At 34.9% G+C, this 27,111-nt stretch overlaps 1 protein-coding gene across 1 annotated transcript in view; it reads left to right on the top strand.

Moving 5' to 3' along the window:
- The window catches only part of SEMA3E (semaphorin 3E), a 239,427-nt gene that overhangs the window by 193,957 nt on the left and 18,359 nt on the right, over nucleotides 1–27,111 (top strand). Inside the window, exons 6-16 of the mRNA XM_049641367.1 lie at nucleotides 1,284–1,403; nucleotides 2,517–2,659; nucleotides 3,894–4,008; nucleotides 4,417–4,486; nucleotides 7,405–7,549; nucleotides 9,712–9,934; nucleotides 12,438–12,529; nucleotides 14,752–14,793; nucleotides 16,633–16,799; nucleotides 21,822–21,889; nucleotides 23,449–23,588. Of these exons, the coding sequence (XP_049497324.1) occupies nucleotides 1,284–1,403; nucleotides 2,517–2,659; nucleotides 3,894–4,008; nucleotides 4,417–4,486; nucleotides 7,405–7,549; nucleotides 9,712–9,934; nucleotides 12,438–12,529; nucleotides 14,752–14,793; nucleotides 16,633–16,799; nucleotides 21,822–21,889; nucleotides 23,449–23,588 (1,325 nt within the window). The remainder of the gene's footprint in view (nucleotides 1–1,283; nucleotides 1,404–2,516; nucleotides 2,660–3,893; nucleotides 4,009–4,416; nucleotides 4,487–7,404; nucleotides 7,550–9,711; nucleotides 9,935–12,437; nucleotides 12,530–14,751; nucleotides 14,794–16,632; nucleotides 16,800–21,821; nucleotides 21,890–23,448; nucleotides 23,589–27,111) is intronic.

The raw sequence follows: 27,111 nt of genomic DNA, 5'->3' as shown, positions 1-27,111 counted from the left end.
CAGTTACATATTTTTAAACCTTACCAGAGTTATATGATATTCTTTATAAGAATTTTACCACCCTAAATTGAGGTTACTGCTTCTCTCTGCTACTCTCATTTGCTTCTTTTCAGAGCTATTTTCCAGGGACAGGATACCCGTGCTGCATAGGCCCGGGACAATCCTTCTGGCATCACTCATGGGCACACTGATGATCTTTTATTGTCCCTTTGACAAAAGAGAACTCCAAGTCCCTATGCTTGATATGTGCTGGTCTTCCTCAGTTCCCTGTATCTTTATGTTATTTTTCTATTTGTTATTTTTTTTCCCTTCTCATAAGTTATTTTAATGTCTTGCTTTCTGGCTTTCTGCAAGGACACATTGTCATTTCTTGAAACCAAGGACACGTTGTCATTTCAAGGAACCATACGTTTGTGGTTCCTTGGTCTGATTTTAGTCTGGGACCTCCACCGCATGTTAGAGCCAACTTCATTCATTCTGACTAATTAAGTTATAAATTCTTTATGCCATTCCTATCTAAGCCACAAACTTAAAATTAAATGATAACTAATCATATTATACGTGACTTTGTCAGACTTTGTGGTTCCTACACTAAAATCATGTTAACAGAGGGGCACCTGGTGGCTCAATTAGGTGTCCAACTTCAGCTCAGGTCATGATCTCACAGTTCAGGAGTTCAAGCCCCGGGTAGACTCTGTGCTGACAGCTCTGAGCCTGGAGCCTGCTTTGGATTCTGCGTCTCCCCCTATCTCTGTCCCTCTCCTGCTCACACTCTGTCTCTCAAAAATAAATAAACATTAAAAAAAAATTTGAAAAATAAAATTATGTTAATGGAAGCAATTTCTTGTTCCAAGGATTCGAGTTAGTTGACTTGCATATAGTACCAATAATAATGATAATACCTTCATATGAAGGCTAAAAGAAGTTTAATAAAATAAGATGAATCACATTACTTATCAAATACTCATATAGGTCTTAGTATATGTCGGATGTTCTTTGAAGTGCTTTACTCTTTATAATACTTTTGAGTGCTATTCCTATTTGTATGTGAGGAAACTGAGACACAGGTAGGTTAAGCACCTAGCCCAAGTTCACACAGCTAGTAAGTGGTCGAGTCAGGATTCCAAGCCTGGCAATATGAATATACCATCCATGCTCTTATATTAATTCCATAGGCTGTATGTGCAGTAAACCTGGATATGTTTACTGTAATTGTGGCTTATATATGGCCGTCAGATCCAGAAACAAATACTGACTTCTTTTTAACTGACGTTTCCCTGTAGGTAGTGAATTGTTTGCTGGCCTCTACAGTGACTACTGGGGCAGAGATGCCGCGATCTTCCGGAGCATGGGTCGATTGGCTCATATTCGCACCGAGCATGACGACGAGCGCCTGTTAAAAGGTGGGGTTGAGGAGAAAAGAGTATGTAAATCAGAACTGAAAACAAGTGTAGAACTCATGAGAAACTTGCCATGTTTTGATAATAGTAATAATACAAATGCTATTGATAGTGTTTTACAAATTTCAGGATTTTTTTATTAGTAGTGTTCTTGAAAATCTGCAATTATACATATAACATTTTATATCAAAATGGATTGACATTATTATAAAACCATGTTACCCCCATAACAATACTTAGAAATCAGAATTTAAATGGAGAAAACCAACTAAATACATGAAAAGCAAAAAAATCCTTTCATCTAGTAAGTAGCTTTGTTTTCTCTTGTCAGTTGGTATAATTTTGGATGAATTGATTCCATTGTTTTGTTTTAATAGGATCACATTGTGTTTAGAGACAAATTAAACCCTAGGAAAATCAGTAGCCATTCATTGATAGAATTCTTTATAAGGAATAATGTTTATATTTGGGCACCCTGACCTATCCAGAGATTAAAGCATCATTTAATAGTGAGTGTTTTTGTTATTTTTAGCCTTTTTATTAACCTTTAGTCATTACTGGCAGCATGTTACCATTAAAATATTTGACATACCATATCAGTCAAGGGGGTTCACTCAGATCCCTTAGACTACAAACAGAAAGACTTAAAATACATTTGCTACCTTAAAATGGTCTTCCGTGAGCTACCCTGATAGATAACCTATGAACCTAAAAAATTGATAAACTTCTCTATTAAAACTTCTCTATTAGGTATTTATGTTGACTTTTTATATATTTGGGAGGAAATTTATGCAGATGATCACCCTCATGCCCCTAGTCTGTTCTTTGAATGAATTTTAAAGTATGCTGTTTCAAACTGATTTTTCCTTTCGTGACTCTTATTTTCCTATTAAAATTGCCTCTAATAGTTCCAAACAAAATGTTAGTTTGCGAAGAGAATGGAGATATCTACATGATTTTAATGTGCATACAACATTTAAAGGAAATAACTTTATTTCTTCATGAAATGTTGAAAGTTACACTGAAGTATTTGTGTGATATGTAATATATTAGAATAACCTTGTCATTTTCCTGTAATAGCTGTTTTACTTTTCTTCTACTTTTTTATACCTGTAGAACCAAAATTTGTAGGTTCATATATGATTCCTGACAATGAAGACCGAGATGACAACAAAGTGTATTTCTTTTTTACCGAGAAGGCCCTAGAGGCAGAAAACAGTGCCCATGCAATTTACACCAGAGTGGGGCGACTCTGTGTGGTGAGGACCGCCTTTCTTTCTCATCCGTGTGCTTAGTTCACAGTTTATCGTCAGGCCTTGGTCATTTGTTCGTTTTTTTTTCTTTATTTTTTAAGTTTCTTTTTAAGTTTTGTAAGTTGATTTACTTGATAGAGCAAGAGAGAGAGAGCGTGAGCAGGGGAGGGCCACAGAGAGAGGGAGAGAGAGAATTCCAAGCAGGCTCTGCACTGTTAGCACAGAGCTTGACACAGGACTTGAACTCTCGAACTGCGAGATAATGACTTGAGCCAAAATCCAGAGATAGACGTTTAATGGACTGAGCCACCTAGGTGTCCCAGTAGGCTTTCTACTATAAAATACTTTCTATTATTCTGTAGGCTGCCTAAAATCAGTATTTGCTGTCTAATAATTATACTTCACATCTCCTGAAGGTTTTATATTGGTTTTTTTTTTACATTCATTTTTTTTTTGGGGGGGGGGGGGGAGGGAGAGGGAGAGAGAGAGAGAGAGAGAGAGAGAGAGAATCCCAAGCAAGTTCTGCACTGTCATCACAGAGCCTGATGTGGGGCTCAGTCCCATAAACCATGAGATCATGACCTGAGCTGAAATCAAGAGTTGGACGCTTAACCAACAGATAGGCTGTTGGGAGACATTCAAAATCAATTGAAGGAGCAATATATATTGACAGATTGCTAATAATATTACAGCTGTTAAGTTACTTTGATATTTCAGAATTTAAGAAGAAAGTTATAAATACATATGTATAGCCATGGATGTACATTTGTGTGTATATATGTGTGCAAACATATAGGTATGGTGTATGCATATGTATGTGTATGTAATTCAAGATTTTTCTAAAAGAAAAAAATAATGGTGCTTTTTCTGAGATAAGCAGATTATTTATCAATAAAATAATATTGAAGGTTACCGTATTATGATACCATATTTATCAATAAATAATATTGAAGGTTACCGTTACCAGTGCTTTACATAAGAAACACCAGTCTATTAGCATTCTTTAACACCTGGAAAGTATATTTAATGGACAGAGTAAAAGTATACTAACCAGGCGGAAGGTGGAAATCTCAAAGAATGCTTATGGGGAAATGCATCTGTGATATTATTTGAGGATTAGGCTCCAATTTCCAGATTAAATAAAAAAGCTACAACTCTTACCATCTGCCTGTTTAATATTGCAAAATTTGTTGTTAAAAAGTTCTTTTGGTACTCATTTGCATGATTTTGTTTGTCACAGAATGATGTAGGAGGACAGAGAATACTGGTCAATAAGTGGAGCACGTTCCTCAAAGCAAGACTCGTTTGCTCAGTACCAGGAATGAATGGAATTGACACATATTTTGATGAATTAGGTAAATCTTACTGAATTGAAAGAACTAAATGTTACCCTTTGATGTTTGTTCCCCTCGATAAACCCTCACTATCTCACTTATGGAGACTTGCTTCGTGCAGTGTGCAAGTTTCCGTTCTTCTCATTTTGGCCAGGTCCACATGGTGGGGTCAAAGGAGTTGCAGGAACAGGAGATCCCTCTGTGTAGCTTACAGTCAGCACCTCGTTCCTTCCGTAAGGCCCAGCTCAGAGTCATTCTGAATAGCCAAGTATTTCACTTTTTTGTGATTTGGTCAGGGTCGTATGACCGTGTATGGAAAGACATTGATATCTTATATCTGTAATGGATTCTAAGCTACTTTATGTCAATATATTTTCTTTACATGCAAAGAGGACTACAAAAACTAATGTAATGGACTTTAATTTTCAGAGGATATTTTCTTGCTACATACCAGAGATCCTAAGAACCCAGTGATATTTGGACTCTTTAACACTACCAGGTGAGAAATGCATATGGTCAATAAAAACGTTATGAAACAAAATATGCCTTACCCTTTCATGGTGTCTGTAAATTGGAAATACCGTTGACCCATTGTCATTGTCTCTGTCTCTTTTGTATGTCACCAATTTCTCTTTGTTCTCATGTTTGCAAGTTTTCTTTCATTTTTAAAGCCATGATCTCAATTCAGATCTGCGTGTCTGTTTGAAGCACCCCAGCATCCTTCTGTGCTCAGTATCCTAATTTCCTCCCTCTCTGACATACAACAGAATGATTTTCTTCTCATATAGTTTATAAGCTCTGATTTTGGGGTTATAGAGGGTAGAATAATTACTTTAATTGTCATATAGTTTTCTGAGTCAGGTTTTCAAACGTCTTTGTCAACTGTTACTCAGTTTTGGAAGTTTTTCCTCTGGCTCTCTGATGTTATGCTTTTTAGATGATACATTGACAGAATCCATGGGTCCCATCACTGTGATTTTATTTACCCACCTCTCTTGCTTTAAATGACTGTCTTCCAACACTGGTTTATATCAGTTCACCAGTACTTGTCAGTTGCCATCTATAAGAAATACTCCTTGATTCCTTAATCAAGAGCTCTTAAATAGAGCACTCTCTCTTATGCTCACTCTCTTACTCAGGCTGTCCCAGTCCTATGTGGATTCACAGAGAACATGTATTTATGATTTGCTTTCCATGTTTTAAATTTAAATAAGATGTTGAAGTTTAGGGCCTAGAATCTATTACTTTTCTCTTTAACATGTTTTATGTCCATTGAGGAGTGTTGGGAAAAATGAAATATTACTTCATGTGTGGCAGTACATGAATGAAAAAATATTACTAGCATCAGTTTTGGTTGAAAGTTTACACATATAATTTCTTGAGTGTGTCTTTCCAGATAGGAGAGACTGGAGCCGAAATGACTGGAATGAGAAGTAAAGAATATCCCTCAATTATCTAGACAAGGATAGAATGACAGAACTTACTTCCTCTTTTGCACTGCACTGGTCTTCAGCTATGTTGTAATTTTTACCTTGCTTGTTCTGGATCTCTCCACAAAGTTGTTTGTTTTTTTCAGCAGGTGATTTCTTATGGTCACTTTGAAAAAAAAATAATAAAGTTCTTTTGATAAATATTGTGCAGTTGTAAGGAGACCTTCTCTTCAGCAGAGAAATATGGAAACAATTTTGCTATCAGTTCTTCCTTGATGCAAAGAAAATTAGTGAATGTAGATTGGAAGTTGTCACAGTCCACAGTCCTCACTTTTTTTTTTTTAACTTCATCTTCGCTTTCATGCCTGTAAGGAATTTAGACGTTGCATTCTAATCCCATGGTTTTATAATAAATAAAAGCTATGGGATAACCAGAATAGTTTTTCCACAGGTTAGTATGATCACTTTGTACGGTACTTTCCTAAATGATAGCATAATGGAACTGTCTAGATTTCAAAGACAACACATTATTTTTTCCCATAATTTCAATTTTGACTGTTCATTTTTTACATAAATCTGAGGAAAAGGTGTCCCAGCTGTTACCTGACTTAAAGGTTGATATTTGTAGCATAGTGATCAAAGGTTTATTGCCACTTTAGTTGGGAGACTATCTCTGGTTTTCTCACTATTGGAGGCATTTCCAATTGCTTCAAGGTGTGTTATAAAATGTGTGAATTGATGTCCTAAGACAGTAACATAACTGCTGCTCTACAGGTGTCTCAGAGTATAGGAACTTTTACGTTTATAAAGAACTATGTGTTGTTGAAACTATGTGTTGAAAGCACTTTCACAAACATTAATTATTTTGCTTCTCACAGTGAGGAGGCTGGGGAAATGTTTGAATTTGTTCAGATAATACCAAATTAAGAAATATGGCCATATTTTTTAAACAAATTATTTAAAAATGTCCTTTTTGCAGAAATTAATCACAAATGTCCCCAGTAAAACTCATTGTAGTCAACTGGTGTCTTTATCCTTTATAAGTAGAACTTTTTTATTAAAAAAAAATGATTCTAATTGCTGATAGTTCTGGAGGTAAAGATTCTGAGTTTTATATAATTTAAGTAATTTTCCCAAAATTAATCTAGTGTAATCCAGTCATCTTTCCACTCTAGTGCAGTTTCAGTGACCTGGAAGTCACTGGAGAAGGGAACATACAGCAAGCTTATTAATGCCTGTATGACCTAACATAAAGAATGGAACAAAGTCCCAAAGTTTCATGAGACTTTAACTTGTTATTTAATCATATACATTGAGAAATCAAATAAAATTTGAACGGAATTAGCAATACTAACAGCGTAGTGATTAGGTGAGCACTGTCTACTCAGAATAGGAAACAGCATACAAGGAGATAAAGCTTAAGATGAATAATTCAGGGGCACCTGAGTGGTTCAGTCATGTAAGCATCTGACTTTTGATTTTGGCTCAGGTCATGATCTCACGGTTCCTGAGACGGAGCCCTGCATGGGGCTCTGTGCTGACAGCACAGAGCCTGCTTGGGATTCTCTCTCTCCCTCTCCCTCTGCCCCTCCCCTGCTCATGCTCTCTCCCTGTCTCAAAATAAATAAACTTTTAAAAAATGAGTAATTCAACTTGGGAATGAATCTTTTTAAATATTCAGGCGATATTTTCCTTAAAAAAATATAAAGACACAATATAAGATTTAGAAATTAAGTGAGGTGACAAGTGTCACTTTTTTTAGTCTAACAGTGCCATTTTCAGTTTCTTGTAATAAGGTAAAGAAACGGTAAGTTTTAGAGTTCCAGTACTTGAAATATTGCAGTAGTTCATATTTGTAGAATATCCTGTACTTAAGATGTTGCAACTGTTTTATCCAAAAGACTTTATCCTTATTTCTGTAGTCTGAAGGATTTGATTGGATGACTGCTAGTCAGCTCCAGTATAGTAATTATCTTTTTTTTTCCAGTAACATATTTAGGGGGCATGCAATATGTGTCTATCATATGTCTAGCATCCGGGCAGCCTTTAATGGACCATATGCACATAAGGAAGGACCTGAATACCACTGGTCACTCTATGAAGGAAAAGTCCCTTACCCAAGACCTGGTTCTGTAAGTTTAGACATTGAACAAAGTATTCTTAGGTTTTAAAGGCTCTTTTAGTAATATTTTATTCAGTGTTTCAGATGCTTTACAAAACTTGCATTAAACAATTAAGAAATTCTACACCTAAAAATGTGCTTCATTACTTGCATGGTAAAGAAATACCACTTCTTGTATCTGGTTGTACGCTTTTTATTTAATGGAAAAAAAAATCTACAGTGAGAACATCTAAGCAGCCTGATAAAGTACAGATTGTCATTGATATTTTGGCTAAGTAGCCCCAAAAGCAAATTTATTTTTGAGATAACTGGTGAACACAGAAACATCCAGTAAAGAGAGTATCCTATTCCTCCATTTCTTCAGAAGAACTGGTGCCACATAGAATTTCCAAGCGTGAGAAAGTTACCATGTATTCACATCCTAATATTTGAGTCAGCCTCCAAGTTCCCCCAGCCACACTTTCTCCTTTCTTCTCACTTTAGCATCACTGAATTAAGCTTTTTCTCTACCTTACCAGTATACTTAGCATCTCATTCAGCATCCTTCCTGGCTCTTAGAAGGAAAATGCCAATACAAAAGTGCTCCTAGAGTTCCAGAAGTTTCACCACTCACCTGTGAACTCATGCTGCTGACATTCTCCCTGATTAGCCAAGCTTTTGTGCTTTTACTTACATGTGTATCTAAAAACGATGATGCCGATGACAATGATGATGAATTTGTGTCATGTGTCCTGTGCAAAACTATGTTGGAAAAATGTCAGCTCATTGTATGTGCTCACAGACCACGGAGAACAAACATTTAACTTGTCATACAAGTCAAGTCTACACTTTTTCTTGAGCAGCTGGTGAAAACCCATCGCTGTGCTCATTCCACAAGTACTTGCAAGTCAAGTAGAAACCATTTTTGCAGAGCCAAAATTCAAAGTGGAAACAAACCTTACCTCCATTAACAAGTGTAAAGCTTTACCATTTCAATCATTCTCACTAGCTTAAAATTATTACTTCCAGTAAGACATAAAGTATACTTTATTTCACTCTATTGATTGAAATTACAATTTAAATGGAGAAAACCCACTCCTGTGGCTTTGCTGGAAATGCTTCTTGAAACCACATGGTATTAAAGGAGATTTGGAGGAAGTGACTGGTTACTGAACTGCTTCCAGGCTGGTCCAGAATGTTTCCAATTATGTATCATGTAAGTACACTCCAGTGAAAAATTCAGGCCAAATTAAGAAATATGACCTGAATTTTAAAACAGACCATTAAAAATGCCCTCTTTGCAGAATCTGATTACTACACTACTGTATTTATACTCTAAAGTGGAAAATTCTTTATCAACATAATCATTGCAATTGCTGCTGATTCTGGAGGGAAATATACGAAATAAGGGAGTGCTTAATAACAAGCATGAATCAACACACTTAAAGGTATTCCAAGAAGTTACTTAGGTGCTGTTGAACATTTATATTTAGAGTCAATAAATTAAGAATTTAAGCAAGTTTTTGCATATATTTCTCACTTTCTCAATTTATTGTGTTGAATCCATACAGAAATAATATAAACTCATGCAGATTACAGTAGAATGGAGAGGGTTTTTTTTCCCTGAATTAACACTGACAGAATTTAAACAGTTTTCTTTGTTACAGCACTAAGATTGTATAGTCAGTGAGTCTGCTGAAACCATCACCAATCATATTATCTTAGTCTCAATAATGGGAAAACTGTTTTGTGCAATTGTGATCCTTAATTCGGGAGGAGGATTTAGCACAACAAAGAGGCTTTTGCTCTGTTATAAACAATACATGGTTTATCTTCAAAACTTAAATTACAACGTGAAAAATTAAAAAATTTCAGAAAATGGGAAATAATAACAGTATTTATGATGATACTCATTTTTACCACCTTCAAATTGTACAGTATTAAATATACTTCACTTTCCCAAGATTTCACTGCTTTCTGTATTTTTTCTAGTGCTGCGTGTTTGGGATGATTCAGTCTTTATTTGCAATTGTTAATGCAGATTTTATTTCTCTAATGAAGGATATGTGGTTACTAAGTATTTCTAACTGCAATTAATTCATTGAACACATCCAGTTTTCTGTTTGTTTTCATAATTGATTGCAAATTTGCTGTTTATGCGTAAGACAAAAATATTATCCACTTGTATTGCAGTGTGCCAGCAAAGTTAATGGTGGGAGGTACGGAACCACCAAAGACTATCCTGATGAAGCCATCCGATTTGCAAGAAGCCATCCACTTATGTACCAGCCCATAAAACCTGCCCATAAAAAACCAATCCTGGTAAAAACAGATGGAAGATATAACCTGAAACAAATAGCAGTGGATCGAGTGGAAGCTGAGGATGGCCAATATGATGTCTTGTTTATTGGGACAGGTAAAGAGATTACAAAGTACTGAGATGCATGTACTGAATCTTAAAATCATTAACATTATTAATATTTTTAAAACCTATCAACAAATCTATTAATCCATTAGCCCATTTGTACACTGCTTTTTTTTAAATGTTTTTATTTATTTTTGAGAGAGAGAGAAAGACACAGAATCTAAAGCAGGCTCCAGGCTCTGAGCTGTCAGCACAGAGCCCAACATGGGGCTCAAACTCACAAACCACAAGATCATGACCTCAGCCGAGGTCAGACACTTAACCAACTGAGCCACCCAAGTGCCCCTGCACACTGCTTTTTCTCTGCAGTGGAAGAGAGGATTTGAAGCGGTTACAGCCCATAATTCTTGATACACAGTCAATATCCTTGAATAAATGGATTAGGATTAATTGATTTTCATAAACAGCATTGGTTCCAGACAGAACTTCTCCTAGAGGAAATAGGCTGCCATAGCAAGTATGGTTCTGCCCTCAGTCCCCAGATCCCTTCCCGCCTTTGGCTGTTAAGTAAGGTCTCAAGATTTGTTAAACAGCTTGGGACAGTAACTTCACCTGAGTCTATAATCACAACACTGCTTATCAGGCCCCATCAGAATCATCCATTTGTACAAAAATGGGCCATTTGTTACCCATAATGGAGGCAAACTTTTAGAGCAAAATTATAATCTCCTGCATTAATAAAACAAAGAAATATGCTGAAAAGGGACATTTTCAAATAAATATATAACTTTAATTCCATACATACAGCTTGTGGAAGAGAATTTGAAATCTTTGAAACTTTTGGCATTTGGATAATAGATAAAAATTCTGTCAAGTACTTTAAAAATCTATAGACATTTAAAAAATCTTTTAAATTATTTCGTTTTTTTTAATATACATTATAATCATTGCTATAGCAGTTGGTATTTAGAAGAGTAAGCATCCTACCACACATAACTTTAATCACAGACATAATTCTACAGAGACATTGCATATACTTAGATCAGGAACCAGAATGTGATACTAATATTGGTGCTTGGGCTTCTCCACTCACACTTTTTTAAAAAGCAAAGATTTCAGTAAGGAAACCTTCATCTGATTTGCAGAAATTGATCTCTGGTGTAGGCTGTATTTTATCCTTATTTTAGGAGGTTAATGTTCATGATATTCTCTGCACTGCAGATTCAAGATTAACAAAGTGTCACGTTTCTTTAACAGACTTCAAATTACTTGGCCATGAATTCACTCATAATGACATTATAGAGCTTTTTCTTTTCAAGTTTCATAAGTAAGAAAAATATTTGATAAAAATTAATCATGGGAAAAGCTTTGTTATTTTTAACATATTTATGACCTGGAAAAGTACCGGTCATAAACAGTATATCAGTCCAAGTCTGTTTTTAGAAATACTTTCTTGTTAGATTGACCAAAGCTATTTGAGAGAATTCCAGAAATATCAGATAAATATTTATGCTATCATGTAAATGATTTTTAACTCAAAGATACCATCATATTGAGCCACGGCTTTTCAACACAAAAGAAGATATTTGATGAATGTGTGGTGAGTACATTGGAAAGTCTCACAAATGATAATGATTTTTCCCTGTGCTTTAATATTGTGTGGGTGTGTATAAAATACTGTATATAGGAAAGGTCTTTATTGCAAGTCACTAGTTGCAAATTAATAATTTGAGTTTTATCTTTGTGTTTTGCTTGATATAATAATTTTAAGGTGTTATGTATTCTTGGCTTAAAAATTATAGTTTGGATTCCTTTTCATGTATTAGATAGGTAATTGTTACTCTTTTTATTTTAATCAAATTTTATTAACCCACCCTCATGATTTGGTAATTTTTAAACAAACTGCTTAGATACCATAGAAATTCTTAGACGAGCACCTTCAAAGTGCTTATTTTTCCTGAGCTATTTTTAGCACTACACCACATTATTCTTACAAGCAAATTAGTGTCTTATTAAAATTTTTATTGGAAAGAACAAGCTCAGAATATCAAGTATAATAAAAATTAGGTGAAATTTTAAATTATGAATTTAAATTTATAAAATTATTGATAATTACGGAAGTTAAATGATTAGTATGGGAGGACTTATGCTGTTCTCTCAGTAGTATATACTTGCCATTTTTCTTATTAAAAGTGTATATATATGTAATATAGTACCAGATATAATTGTATATATATTAATATATTTTGATTTCTCAGTCTTTAATTGAGTTTCTGAATCACATTATTTGAAAAATAATTACATATTATTTGGTCTTATTTCTTAGCCAGACATACAGTTATTTTTTTGCCCTTTTATTTTTATTTTTATTTTTTTGCCATTTTAAAATATGAATGTATGAGTGGTCATATTGTTTTAACTAACAATGAGTAAAATTTTCATACATCTAGATCTCAAATCTTACTCAAATTCATAGGTGCTGCATGGTTTTTAATTGTTTGAAAACCAGATTGTGATAAGCTTCTGGTTTATCTCTTCTTTTGCTTTCTTATAGATAATGGAATTGTACTGAAAGTAATCACGATTTATAACCAAGAAACAGAATCAATGGAAGAAGTAATTCTAGAAGAACTTCAGATATTCAAGGTATTTTTAGTAAAAAAATAAAATGAAATGAAATAGCCAACATTTATGTATTAACAATTGCCAATGAGTTGCAAATATTAAAGATGCTGGCTCACTTTTTTTTTTTCTTCTAACAGGTATGTTGTGAATTCAGAGTGAATCTGAAGTGAGAAATGGTTTAAAATCCTGATGCATCTGTTTGATTATTGTACACTATTCAAATGAAAATGCTAATATTAACCTAGCTAGCATGAACTGTGACTTAAAGAAATAACACATACAACATACGAATTCCAGAATCATTATCGCAGAGTCTCATTTTACAAATGTACTGTCAACACAGACAAAGCAGTAGGTTTCATATTGTGCACATTGGGATATGATAAGCATATCACTTTTTATTACAACATAGCAATTACACAAAGAATTTACTAAAAAAGAGAAAACTGCAAAATGATAATGGGAGGATTAGACATGACAAAAACAACTGTATGCATGCATACACACACACACACACACACACACACACACAGACTCAAGCTTCAATATTTAAGGCAGTTATGGTCTTTAGAATCACCATGAACACTAAATTAGTGAATACTGACTGATGCTCCTACGGGAAATAGAAGGTTACGTTCCTGTGAGCCTCTAGTCACAACATTTTTGTCAACTGATCAATATATAGCATTGTTCTTTTTGTGTTTTTATATAGACACCTTATATCATATATAGTTTATTAACTAACATTGAACTTTGTTCCACAGCACTATAACTCATGCCTGAACAAATCTTATTTAACACATGTATTTTCCCACAATGCACATCACAGCCTTTTGAAGCTTAGAAACACTATACAGTGCTTCAACACTTTGCTTAAAGGCTGTTTTAAACATCAAAATTGCCAACACAAAGCACGAAATAGACCATCGAAAGGACACTTGTTTACAGTACAAAAGCTGAAACAAGAAGGCAGAGTGTTGCAATGATTGACCTCTGTTGGGGGCAACTAAAATGTATTGCTTCTGTGTGCCTGCACATGTCCATGAATGACCACAGGACACCATAAGTATTAATGAAGGGGTTACAAATAAATTTAAGCAATTCAGAAAATTTGCAAAAAAAAAAAAAAAAAAAGCAGTCTGTAAATTATTAAGATTGACTGTATGTGTATGTAATGAATATGTATGAAAATATCTTTATTGATAAAAAACAGTTCATTTCACCTTAGCTGTCCTGGAGATTAGATTCCCCATAGCTGCACCCAAAGCTGACCATGTTCCTATCTCAACCAGAGCAGCTATGTTTTTGTCTATCTTGCATATTGGATTTCTATGTAAGATTTCATTTCACAATAGTGACCATAGCTACTATATTAGGAGCCTTCCCCCACAGTATCTTGTTTATATCAACACTAAAAAACATTATCACTTGAATGAATAAATAAGTGCATGTATGCATGAATAAAGTGTTCTATAGTTTAAAATACTGAAAAAAAATATTGACACGGGATCAAATTTTCTCTTTCAAAAAATAATTCTTTGAAGGATAATCATCCATCGTGTAGATCCCACCTGCCTCTTGCTTGTCTGCTTGCAGAATCCTTCTGAGTTGTGGTACTCATTAGAGACCCTCTAGTTTTAATCACCAACCCTAAAATAACACACAGGCTCTCAAAACATTGTGATAGATTTTCTTTCCTCTGGTGCACTTCTAAGGCAATGAAGTTATTCATCTTTCTCAGAGCATCCTGGGTTCATAGTGTTTGACCACAATAACTCCCAACAAAAAAGTATTCTGATTAGACTTGGATTAAAACAATTAAAGATCACATGGTTTGCTAATAATAACACCAATTGAAAGACATAACTGTTTCACTTCTACTGGTTCAAATGGTAAGAAAGAATGCTGTGCCTTTATTATTTTATTTAGAGATATTTGGGTTTCCCAAACAAGAGTAATATTCAAACCCAAATACAAAAATTACATTTCAGAAACAAATGGTAAGCTACTTAGATTAGCCACTACTTTTTTCATCTTACATATCTGTTCTACTCCATTAAAAAGATTTTTTTTAAAGAAAGCTATATTTTAATGTAATTATGTTTTCCTATTGATTTGCTAAAATGAAAGCCATGGACTAGCATAGAACCACTCACATACCTAATAGGAGTTCAGATGATTACAACCATATTAAGGTATATTCCTATATTTCTTTAATAACAACTTTTAAAAATGTCTTGCAGGATCCAGTTCCTATTATTTCTATGGAGATTTCTTCAAAGAGAGTAAGTTGTGTGTATGTGTTTGTGTTCTATATGTGAGTAAAGGCAAGAATGAAGAGCGTAAGTACGTGTGTTTATACATAAACAAGTTACAGTTGTATTCTAGTAAAAATACATAGTGGTTTACATGTAATAGGTTTCTTTATTTTCTCTTATTGGAGGAAAGTACATGAGAGTAGATTTATCTCTATAATCATGATAGGATGTTATTCTGTAATTTTTTTGTTAACATTTTTAAGGGCAAAAATAACGGTAATGATGGTAACACAAAAGAATGTGCAGTGAAACACAAACTCCTCTCCACTTTACTAGAACCAGTTACTGGTGAAACTTTTTCCAGAAGTAGTTGGTACATATATTACCTCAAATTTATTTATAAATAACCATTTATGTTTAGGCAAACAAGAACATGCAACGTTCATTGCTCTGCTACTTATATTTTCTTCACAACAGATCTTACAGTTGATTCCATGTCATTCTCTCTGTATGTATCTTCATTACTCTTTTAAATGTTTAGTGTTAATGTGCACTGTTGGTTGGAGTGTAAATTGCTACAGCCAATATGGAAAACAGTGCAGAGTTTCCTCAATTTATTAAAAATAGAACCAGCATATGATTAAGCAGTGTCATTTCTGGGTATTTATCCAAAGGAAACAAAGTACTCACTCTGGAAGCCATCTGCACCCATGTTTATTGCAGTATTATTTACCATGGCCAAGACATGGAAACAACCTTAAGTGCCATCAATGGATGAATGGATAGAGAAAATGATGTATATATGTGGAATATTGGAACATTATTCAGCCACAAAAAAGAAGGAAATCCTTCCATTTGTGACAATGTGAATGGACCTTGAGGGCATTGTGCTAAGTGAAATAAGTCGAAGAAATACAAAAACCATACAAACTTACTGATATGTGGAATTAAAACACACAAAACAACAACAGAAAACGAATTCATGAATAGGACAGTTTGGCAGCTCCCAGAGGCAGGGGATGGGAAGTGGGCAAAATGTGGAGGCGATCCTAAGGTACAAACTTCTAGTTACAAAGGAAGACCTGGGGATGTAATGTATGCCATGGTGATTATACTAAATAATACCCTAATACTTATTTGAAAAGTTTTCACCACACAAGAACAACTCTACCTGTGTGTTGAAGAGTGTTAACCAGACTTATTATGTTGATCATTTCCCAATATGCAAATATGGAATCATTATGTATACACTGAAACTAATATAATGTTATTTGTTAATTACATCTCAGTTTAAAATATGAAACAACAGGGGCGCTTGGTGGCTCAGTCAGTTGAGCATCTGCCTTCGGCTCAGGTCATGATCTCACAGTTTGTGAGTTAGAGCCCCACATTGGGCTCTCTGCTGACAGCTCAGAGACTGGAGCCTGGTTCAGATTCTGTGTCGCACTGTCTCTCTCTGCCCCTCCCACACTCATTCTCTCTCTCAGAAATAAATTTAAAAAAACATTAAGAAAAATTTTTTAAAAAAGATGCAACAACAAAAGAGCATTTACTTATCCAATCTGTTATTGGACATTCCTCCAGGTCTTTTAAAAAGACCTACAGCGTTAACTGATGAGTCTTTCTATTTAGATAACAAAAGAAGAGCCAGCTTCCTAAGATTTTGTCAAGCTCAGTTAAGCAGTTTTGTTGCTCGAGCTTCCAGGTCTATAGGAGTATTTCACATCTTAGAAAAATGGAAGTATCGGTGTTCCATTATCCATCCTCAGTAACTGCGGTAATTTAAATGAATATTCACAGAGGTGAAGATCACTGAGAGTTCTGTCCGTTTCTACTAGTGGCCTCTCTGTTCTTTGATGTCTCTAGCAACAGCTGTATATCGGATCTGCTTCTGCCGTGGCCCAAGTGAGATTCCATCAGTGTGACATGTATGGAAGTGCTTGTGCTGATTGCTGCCTGGCTCGAGACCCATACTGTGCCTGGGATGGCATATCCTGTTCCCGGTATTACCCAACGGGCACTCATGCAAAAAGGTGAGAGGGTCCTCGAGGGGATATTTACCTTGTTTAGAAAACCCATAATATTTCTTAAAATATTTTTCTTTCTGCACATGTTCCATGAAAATACCCATGTTATTTTTGTTTGAAAAATCCATCATAGTAATGTTCTGTTCATAATATAAGCTTTGAAAGTTGAATTTTCCCTGAAAATAACTCCTGTCAATTACTGTGTGGAGATTGGAGTGGAGCATGCTGCTGAGTCCTTTTTCTTTACTCATGTTTGAATCGACTCTTCTCCCTCCTGACGGTTTTCCTTCAAGACATGAAACCAGTTTGGGTAAACTTAAAATGTGGAAATGGCAAGGCACCACACATGAGAGATTCAAAGACTTAAAAGAAAAATAAATAAATTCTAAAATACATCCTGCATTCGCCCCGTGTCCTCTCAACCAGCTGGTCTTCATTTATTTCATTTTGAAAGTGAATATTTTAACTCCTAGGCAAATGCATGACCTGTATAATTAATGAAATGTGTGATTTAATTCAACACAAATGAAAGGTACTTAAAGACTTCCAAACTCTAATGTCTACAATTCAGCGAGGTCATTGCCACTTGTAAGAGAAGGTAAATCCCGGTATACTTTGAACAGGAAATCTTGAAGTCCAGAAAGTATTTTGAAGGTTGGAGATCTTCCCTCACTTGAGCCATATGAAATTGTTCATTCTTTGGGGGACAACATAAAGGAAGATATTTTTATTTATTATAGAATAAGCAATTTTTTTTTCTCCTAGTCAAGTGACAGAAGACAATATAAAGCAAAAACATAGGACTGTGTATAGTTACCTTACTGAAAATTAATTTTTATTAATTTCACTAATTTTGATTCTTCCACTGTGGGTTACTTCAAACCTTTTTAAAAATCTAACCCACCTTAATATAGTTGTTATTTTTATAAGTTCACATATATAGTAGAATCTCATTTTTAATAAATGTAGCCACTAATTCAGAAGTTTTGTTAACTTGACATTGGTTACATTAACATTCACTCCAATGTTATATATTATATACTTAATGAAATCATTATATACTTAATGAAAGTACGTAATAAACAGATAGTGAAAAGAAACTTTGAGGGGACATTTGTAAACTAAACTTACCAACCATTTTAAAGAACTGAGCAAGGAGCACCTGGGTGGCTTAGTCGGTTAAGCGTCTGACTTCAGCTCAGGTCATGATCTCATGGTCGTGGGTTCGAGCCCCATGTGAGGCTCTGTGCTGACAGCTCAGAGCCTGGAGCCTGTTACAGATTCTTTGTCTCCCCTCTCTCTGTTCCTCCCTCATTCATGCTCTCTCTCTGTCTCTCAAAAATAGGTAAAAGTTAAAAAAAAAAAAAAGTGAGCAAATTAATGGATCTTGTACAAATGCTTATTAATATTTAAAAACTTGTTAAAGAATATAGCCATGTTACTATGTAAAAATACTGTTCAATGATTTATTCACCCATTATGCTAACTACTGTACTATGTGCGAGGAGTATGAAGAAGAGGTCAGTCAGTACTCCTTGGCTGCAGGATCAGAACCTAAAGTGGAGAATGGAATTGGAAATAAGAATGATAGCAGGTCACTACTGAGCACTTACCACATATAAGGTACTGAACTAAGTGCAATATCCATTATATAGTATTTGATTTTCAAAATAACTCAACCTTTGAGCTCAGTCTTGTAGTTAGAAATATGAGTCTAGTTAAAGGGAATTTATATAAAAGGCATAGAATGGTCAGGGAAAACCATGTATTTCCATAGGTTAGGAGTAAAGTAGCTGGTTTGAAGGGTGGAAAGGTCATTTCACCAAAAATAATACAATTAATTATTTTATTGTTATTAGCAACAATAATAATGTTTGCAAGACTTGAATCAAATACTTATGAATTACAAGTATTATATTTTGTTATTGTAATAACATGCAGTAGGGTTGATGAATTCTAACTGAGCAGTTTCCAGAGCTAAATATTTCTTGATACATGATGCATCTTATTAGAGTAGATATCCACAAGCTTGATAATATATTTATAAAGGGTGGACAAAAAGTTATTTAGTACAAGTTAAATGAAGGGGCAAAATCTTAGGAAGGAGCACAATGTTTGAGTCAGGAGCTGCTGTGCTCATAAATGAATTAGTTCAGTTCAGTGACATGTAATGGAGATCTTTCCATGGTGTCAGATTCTTTTGAACCATCATCCACCCCTGGAGGAGAACATTTTGGATAGGCTCCAGCACACTAAGGGAAAATAGTTTGCTTTTATAGCAGGTCGTTTTTGCTTCAGACCTGACGAGCAGCAGAAATCGAAAACTAGTCATTAAAATAAATACTTTTCTGTTCACAGAGTGAAAATGAGTCAACAGAGAAAAAACACTAATTCACAATCCAAACCACTTGTTTAAAATAGTCTTCCAAAATACACTATAAGTTATAGAGCTAAATCTTTTACTTCCCCTTGCTCTCGCATTTTGTCTATTTCCGGTGTTCTCTTAAAAAGTTTCTAAGTAGCAAGAGATACAAGAAAAATATGCGACTTTGAGAATAAAAGGCCACTTTGATTAACCTTTCTAAAAGTCCTGAACACTTATAGTCTTTTTAAAACCCTGAAATAAAAGACAGTTATATTAACATAGCATAAAATGAACTGAAACCTTGTTGGGGGATGTGATACCTTTTTTTAAAATGCATTCTTTTTCAGTGAATTTAAACAAAACTTTTGCATGCTTCTTATCCACATCTCTTATCTAGAACTATCTGATTCCATCTCCCCTCACTTTCACATCATTTGTGTAATAAACCTGATACAACATTTCTTCAAAGTAGAAACTATTTCCCATTTCACAGATTTATCCCTGCTCCATTATTCTTTAATGCTCAGTAAACTTTACATTCCCAGGACCAAAACAATACTTAATGGAGTGAGAGATCAACAACAGTGGCATAATTCTTACCCAGATCTGCTCTCAGTTATACATAGCTGTGTACATGCTAGTGTAACACGATAAACAAGCGTAAAACTTTTAATTTTAGCTCCTTTTTTGTCAAGTTGTTTTTTCAATTTAAATCAATAGAATGATGCATACAGCAATTTTAATCTTTATAAAATACCATGTTTTTAAGATAAATTCTTCTAATCTACAGTCTCTATTTTGAAACAGCATGCTTTTGCACACAGGTCATAATTCTAAAAATTGATTGGAAATATTCATCTGCGTTAGCTTATAATATAAGGAAATACTTAAGCCATTGTTTTTGTTTTGTTTTCTAAATGTTTATTTATTTTGAGAGAAAGAGCACATGCACGTGCTCATAGGGGAGGAGCAGGAGGAGGAGGGAGAAAGAATCCCAAGCAGGCTTCCCATTGTTAGCGCAGAGCCCAACAGGGCTCAAACCTAGATCCCACAAACTGTGAGATCATGACCTGAGCCAAAATCAAAAGTTGGACGCTTAACCAACTGAGCTACTCAGGTGCCCCTAAACCAGTTTTTTTTAAGTATTATTATTATTTAAGTTAACTAAGATCTGAACTTATATGTGAGAAAGCACTCCATCTCTTGAAATGATGTTCCATTATCATCATTTGGAGCAGTGAGGAGAGCCTAGAATGAAAAAAAAAAAAAAAGAAATGAGACTGGACTAGATTTTAGATGTCATTTAGATAAATTTCATTTTACAAAGGGGACAGAAAGAACCAAGAAACAGACAAGATATGTATAAGATCAAACAACACGTGAGTGATGGCATTGGGATTTGAATCTGGTTCCTTTTTCAAATTTCATCAATGCATATGGTTAAAGCGTCTCATTGTCACTTTGGAAGCCTCACCATCTCCCTCTGTGGTGAAACTTCTGCTTTGCCTTCTGTTTTTCCCTCAATCTTGAAGAAATGCCATGATTTAGAAAAGCAAGTGGTATTTTCTGCCTTTATGTAATACTTCTATTTTTATCTCTAATCTAAATTAATATACTGAGAATTTTGAGTTTAGAATTTCAGTACTAATAATAATTTCTATTGTTTAATCCCTCAGAAAGGTGCTTGCAAATTTAAAACAAGATCTGTATTATTAAACTTCTTCTCCAGGGATAAAGAATGTTGTTATTTTTTTATTCTATATATAAGCAATCTATAAAATATGACAATACACCAGAAGTGATCCTAAATCTAATAGGCAGTTTTGAAAGACAGCCTATTAAATATGTATAACACACAATCACATTGAATAGAGGCAGATAATCTCTACACATAATATCTGAATAAAAGAGTAAGTTGAATATATTATTAGTGTATCTCTTTTTATTAAGTATATTTTTGCTATGTGATTATGATGAGAATAGAACAAAATATTTGGGTTCAAATACCCTTACCTTTTTTGTATGCATTTCCATTATATGAAGGAGTTTTATGATTTTTTATTCAAATAGTCTGCCTCAAATCCCATTGTCTTTTTGGCATACCTTCCCTACCACCCAAAACACCCATTTGAAACAAAAGAATTCTTGGTGCGCTAGATTTTTAACAAAACGTAAAGAGAGCTTTCTTTAATTATTTTTGGAGGGGGTTCCTGGGTGGCTCAGTTGGTTAAGCATCTGACTCTTGTTTCCAGCTCAGGTCATGATCTCATGGTTCATGAGTTTGAACCCTGCATCAGGTTCTGTGCTGACAGCAATGGAGCCTGCTTCGGATTCTCTCTTTCCCTCTCTCTCTCTGCCTCTCCCCTGCTCTCTCTTTCTGAAAAAAGAAACGAACTTTAAAAAAAAAAAATAATTGTTTCAGGATCCAGAATTCAAACTTACATGGACACTTAAAGAGAAGTTGAATGTAGATCTTATCCATTGAATAACATTCAGTGAAAATATGGGAAACTATGAAACTTGAATTTTACCCTTGTTTTGTATGCCTGATCAATTTTTTTCAGTAGCAGAATACTACTTGAATCTTTTATGTGGTTGGCTGTATTTTAAAGTCTGGAAAATTGAAATCTGAACATCTCCTCAGCACATTTACTTTCTTCCAGGCGGTTCCGCAGACAAGATGTTCGGCATGGCAACGCAGCTCAGCAATGCTTTGGACAGCAGTTTGCCGGTAATCCATAGAAAATCAATTGATAGGGTTACTCAGGGTGTACAGTGAAGAGACACTGGAAACTCTTTAAAAGGGTCTTTACTTTCTTTGTGATTGATATGTACTAGAACAATGTTACTGCAAGTATTCTTTTTTTCTTCCACATGGTGGAATTTTAAAACAAAATTTTTAACTATATGTGGACATAGAATTTTTAATTAGTTAGGAAAGTAAGTTCTGTATACCACCACGAAACCTTGCTGTTGGACCTCACAACAGGGGAATCTTAGAAAATATTCTGCCACAGTGATTTGTAGGACCTCTGTCTCCATCTCAACCCTGGGAATATCTTTACCATGTTACATAACCTACAATAATCTTTTCAAGAGTGATCTAACTTATATCAAGTCACCTCTAAGCTTTGGGATAAAACAAAATGAAAAGCTTTAACTCTTCCACTAGAGTAAGGAAGCCTAGAGCTCAGGCTGATGGTGCAAATGTGAGTTTCTGAGGAAAGGTAATAGGTGGTCTGATGAGTAAAGGATGAGAGGAAATTGCAACTCCAGCAAATGTAAGGAAGTCAGACAACACAGAAAACTATGCTCTCGACTCCTCACACCGTGTTGGTGGTTGGAACAGGCTGTGATTTGCATCATCAGTTTTACCAGGAGGTGACAGAGAGATGAAGAATCATGACTGGGAGACCAGCAGTGCTTATGCACAGTGCAGAGGTTACACAGCCTCAGTTCGCTAGACCCAAGGCTGACTGAGGGTTTGGTGCAGAATGTAAGCCTCTGAGAACATTGGCTGGAGGAGGGTAGGATCTTCATCTAGGAAGACTTAGGGGTCAGTTTTGAAAGTGAGGAGGACTCAGGCATAAGGGAAAAAATCCCAGGTTGTGGTTAATGAATTTGATACTGGTTAAAACACCAGTGAATACGTCCACTTGGTTTTATTCCCCCTGCATTTAAGTGTACTTGCCCATATGCACATTAGAGTTCAAGTCCAGTGAGAGCCTCTCTGGGCCAAGATATAGATTATAATCAAGAAGCTGTGGGTCATGAAGTCTGTAGTTCAGTTTTGTACTGTTTTCTTAATGCAGGAACCCAATATCTAGATAAAGTGCAATCCCTTGACAAAATCTCACTCAAGCTTGTGTTTATGTAATGCTGTATCACCTCGATTTCTGCCTTCTATTTTTGTTTGTTACCATGAATTTTGTTTATCCTGTGTCTTACATGAATGTTTGGTGCTCCCCTTCTCTTGCCTGCTTTATCAGTGGATATTGTCACTGATTCTCCATGCATTTACCACTGACGTACTTTCTGACTGACTGCCTGTCCTTTGGACCCACACTCCCAGTTACTTCCTTCTGGTCCTCTCCATAGCCTGCACTACCTTTTTAAAGCCTAGATTTTGGTATGCCATTGTCTCTAAATAACTTCTTTAAGTGACTGTGCATAGAAATTCGCAGTAAGTAATGAAAGATACTTACTTTGCTGCAGAGATCTAAATAATCTTTTAAACATATTACTGGTAAAATTTAAGTCTTAAGGTTAATATTAACATTTATATTGTAGGGGATGCTTTGGATAAGACTGAAGAGCGACTGGCCTATGGCATAGAGAACAACAGTACTTTGCTGGAATGTACCCCACGATCGTTGCAAGCCAAAGTTATCTGGTTTGTGCAGAAAGGACGTGACACAAGAAAAGAGGAGGTAATTCATAGCTGCATATTCACACCATGCTGTCTTGCATATGGTGTGTGATAGTAAATAGATGATGATTTATTGGTATTTAAAAATGAATTAGTCTATTATGCTATACATGTGTTATTTAAAGAGTGGATTTGTTTATTATGTGTGATTTATATACATATAAAAATTTTTAAATACACACATTGATTTCTATGTATATACAATTTATAAATGCTATAAAAACCTATGTGTATATTTAAAATTTTCAAATGTATATAAATAGGCATGTAAATATATATACATATGTATATATATCAAATATAAAGTGCCTACACATGTAAATAAATTACATATATGTGTATATGTGTGTATAATAGTGTGTGTGTGTGTGTGTATAAAATAAACTTGGATTCTGAAAATTGGATTTTTTTTCAGGAGGTACTCATAGTTTCATGGTTTTAGTATCATGTCAAAATGATAGTCTTAAATTGTATCACCCAAGGTAATGGTCTAGAAAAATAACAAATTCAAACACCGTTAACATGTATATCTTAGACATATGGATAATAGAATTAAAACAACACCAGCAACATTTGTTTGATAAAGCAATTGAATCACATATGAAAATTCAACATAGGGGTCCCATTATTGCCCACTGGAAATAAAAGAAAGGCATCTGTTTGTCCTTTTAGGTGGATTGACTGATAGAGATTATATTTTTATTATGATCTAAATGAGAGAGGAATCAGTTGGGCTGCTTTTGTAGATGTAAGAATAGGAAGCATTTAAAATCTGTTTTTTTTTTTAAGTTTGTTTATTTTGAGAGAACATGCATGCTCATGAATGGGGGAGGGGCAGAGAGAGCGGAAGAGAGAGAGTTCCAAGCAGGCCCTTCACGGTCAGCACAGAGCCTGATATGGGGCTCGAACTCATGAACCGTGAGATCTTGACCCGAAATCAAGAGTCAGATGCCCAACCAACTGAGCCACCTCAGCACCCTGGCATTTAAGTTACACATAAGGAATACTGTAGAGGCAGTTACTGGCTAATCTTTTTATGCAAGTCTAGAAATCTGCTTGTATATTGACACAGTCAAGGGCATGAAGCAATTAGTGAAGGCAGATAAAGCATTGTTGATGCTAACGTGGGCTTTGAACTCAATTTTCACAAAAGTGGAATTATGAAAATAGAATGAAATTTGGTTAAAAGGTAATAGATATTGGTGAATTCTAACAAAATGTTCCATAGTGAAAAGAAGGTTGCAAGTTGAATTAGGGAAAAAAGTGTTAGACACCTGTCTTTGGACCCAGGGAGAAGTTAATACGTGCATAGTAGATAGAAAGTGAATCAATGAAGTCATCAACTATAGATTCCAAATGTACAGCACATTAACTTTTGATGCCTTTTTTCTTCTAGTCTACTGTGAAACTAAAAGTATTATATGTTTTTGGTCAAAAATTATATAATACATCCTGGAAGATGATTAAATTTGTAAGTCCCAGTTTCCTGGGATAGTTATTACAGAGGAAGGCACTCAACAAAGGCTTTTAGAGATAATATAGTAAGGCATTCAGAGACAGGAAAATTCCCCTAAATTTTCATGACGTCATAAGAATAAACATCTGTCCAAAAATGTTATAGCCTATTGCTCTAAAATACATTGTTGATTTGGTACTAAAATATTTTCCATTCCACAAATCTGATGTGAACTTGATTTTTAAATTCCATCATAACTCACTTGGCAGGAGAGGACCTGGGAATATTCTATAGCTCCTCTGGTTGAATGGCTTCAGAAGACAGAGAAGTAATTCTTTCATCAGTGGTTTTCTTCCCTTAGTATGTTCTGTTTCTAATTTGGAACTCACCATATTCTGCCTCATTTGGAAATCCTTTCCAAATCATTTTGACATGCTGCATCCATCAATGTTCAATTATAAGCTTCTTTCTCATATTGTTAATAAAATCTGCTTCTCCTTTCCCCAAATTTTAGTCCCTGTTTTTCAAATTTCCATGACTGATGTATTTAGTGATATTTGAAATTTTGAATTTACTCTGCATTAGATGTAATAATAATATAATACTTGGTTTCTGTATACATAGCAATATATATTGATTTATTCACAATCTAGAACAAAGCACAAAATTGCTACCTTCCTAAAAAGATGGATGTGTATGCTTAATACACAAAGCAGAATAACTTTGTGTGTCCTCTGAGGGTTTTTTAAAAGTTCTAAATTTTAGAGTCTATTTTTGAAGCTTTTAGAATTTTTTTAAAGACCGTTTATGTATAGATGGTAGTTACTATGGACAGATAGTTATTTTATTATCAAATCTTGACCATTGTATAATATATTTAAGTTTATCCACTCCATTTCTTTCCTCATATGGAAGTGCTTTTAGACTACACCTGACAGTAGCCATCAAGATCCATCACAGACACTACAATCCATAAGTCATTGCTTTGCAGTCAGACCATAGCCTTTGTAAAAAATTTGGATTGTAAACAACTGTGTGTGTGTGTGTGTGTGTGTGTGTGTGTGTGTGTGCGCGCGCGCGTGCGCACGTGCATGTGTGTGTGTGTGTGTATTCCTTTTCTGGAACCAAAATTTTTGAGTCTGGAACTTCTGTCTGCAAATTCAGACTCAGCCGTCTCAAGTTATCTGGAAACCACATATTGAGGTAGATAAAAATTTTGCTCAAATGAAGTTTTTGAAATGCTACATAGCTGAATTTCTAGAAAGCATCTAGAAATTCAGTTACCTAGTTCCAGACTGGATTACTGCTGTTTTCTCAAAGATGCACTTTATGGTCTCCTGCTTTCTTAAATTCCACGCAAGAAACACAATCTCTGTACATTTTATGAATTCCATAAATGTTTGTTGAAAGCCTGTTGTGTAGGTACTGCATAAGAAGTATTTTCCCTAGACTCAATTACCTAGTTAGTTAAGATGTGCATCAGTTACTATAATATCCTGAGGGAAAAGATTTAATAGAAGAGGCTTTATAGGTTAAGTCCATTCTGTGTGCACCTACTGACCACAGGAGCTGCAATAGTGGGTAGGTGACTTACCTTTTGTTTTTATATCTCACAAATGCACATTAGAAGTAATCAACCTGATCTTAAAAATGTGGAATGTGAGAGAGGTATAGGCCATAAACAAAATCTGTGACAGACCCAAGGTTTAGACTCAGATATTCCTGACTCCATAGCTGAGATGCTTCACATTTAATCATTGTCTAAGTACCGAGCGATTTGCTATGTGTATTTTATAGATTGTACCATTTTATTTGACATGATTTACATGTGACATAATTGAAACACAGAATGTTTAATACCTTTCCTGGTTACTGACTGCTAGTAAAGTCATCTCAAATCCAGCTGTCTATGTTCTTTCTACTAAACCACACAACCTTCTGAAATTGGAATGCTAAATACAGTTTCAGATGCCCTGGGACATGGAGCACATGGAAAACCTTATATAGCAGAGATTCTAGAATATGACACCTGAAAAACGACCCTTATACCCCTTGATACTGCTTGATA

The sequence above is a fragment of the Panthera uncia genome, chromosome A2 (genome assembly GCF_023721935.1).
Source record: "Panthera uncia isolate 11264 chromosome A2, Puncia_PCG_1.0, whole genome shotgun sequence".
Lineage (NCBI taxonomy): Eukaryota > Metazoa > Chordata > Mammalia > Carnivora > Felidae > Panthera > Panthera uncia.
This window is presented reverse-complemented; position numbering and strand designations above follow the sequence as displayed.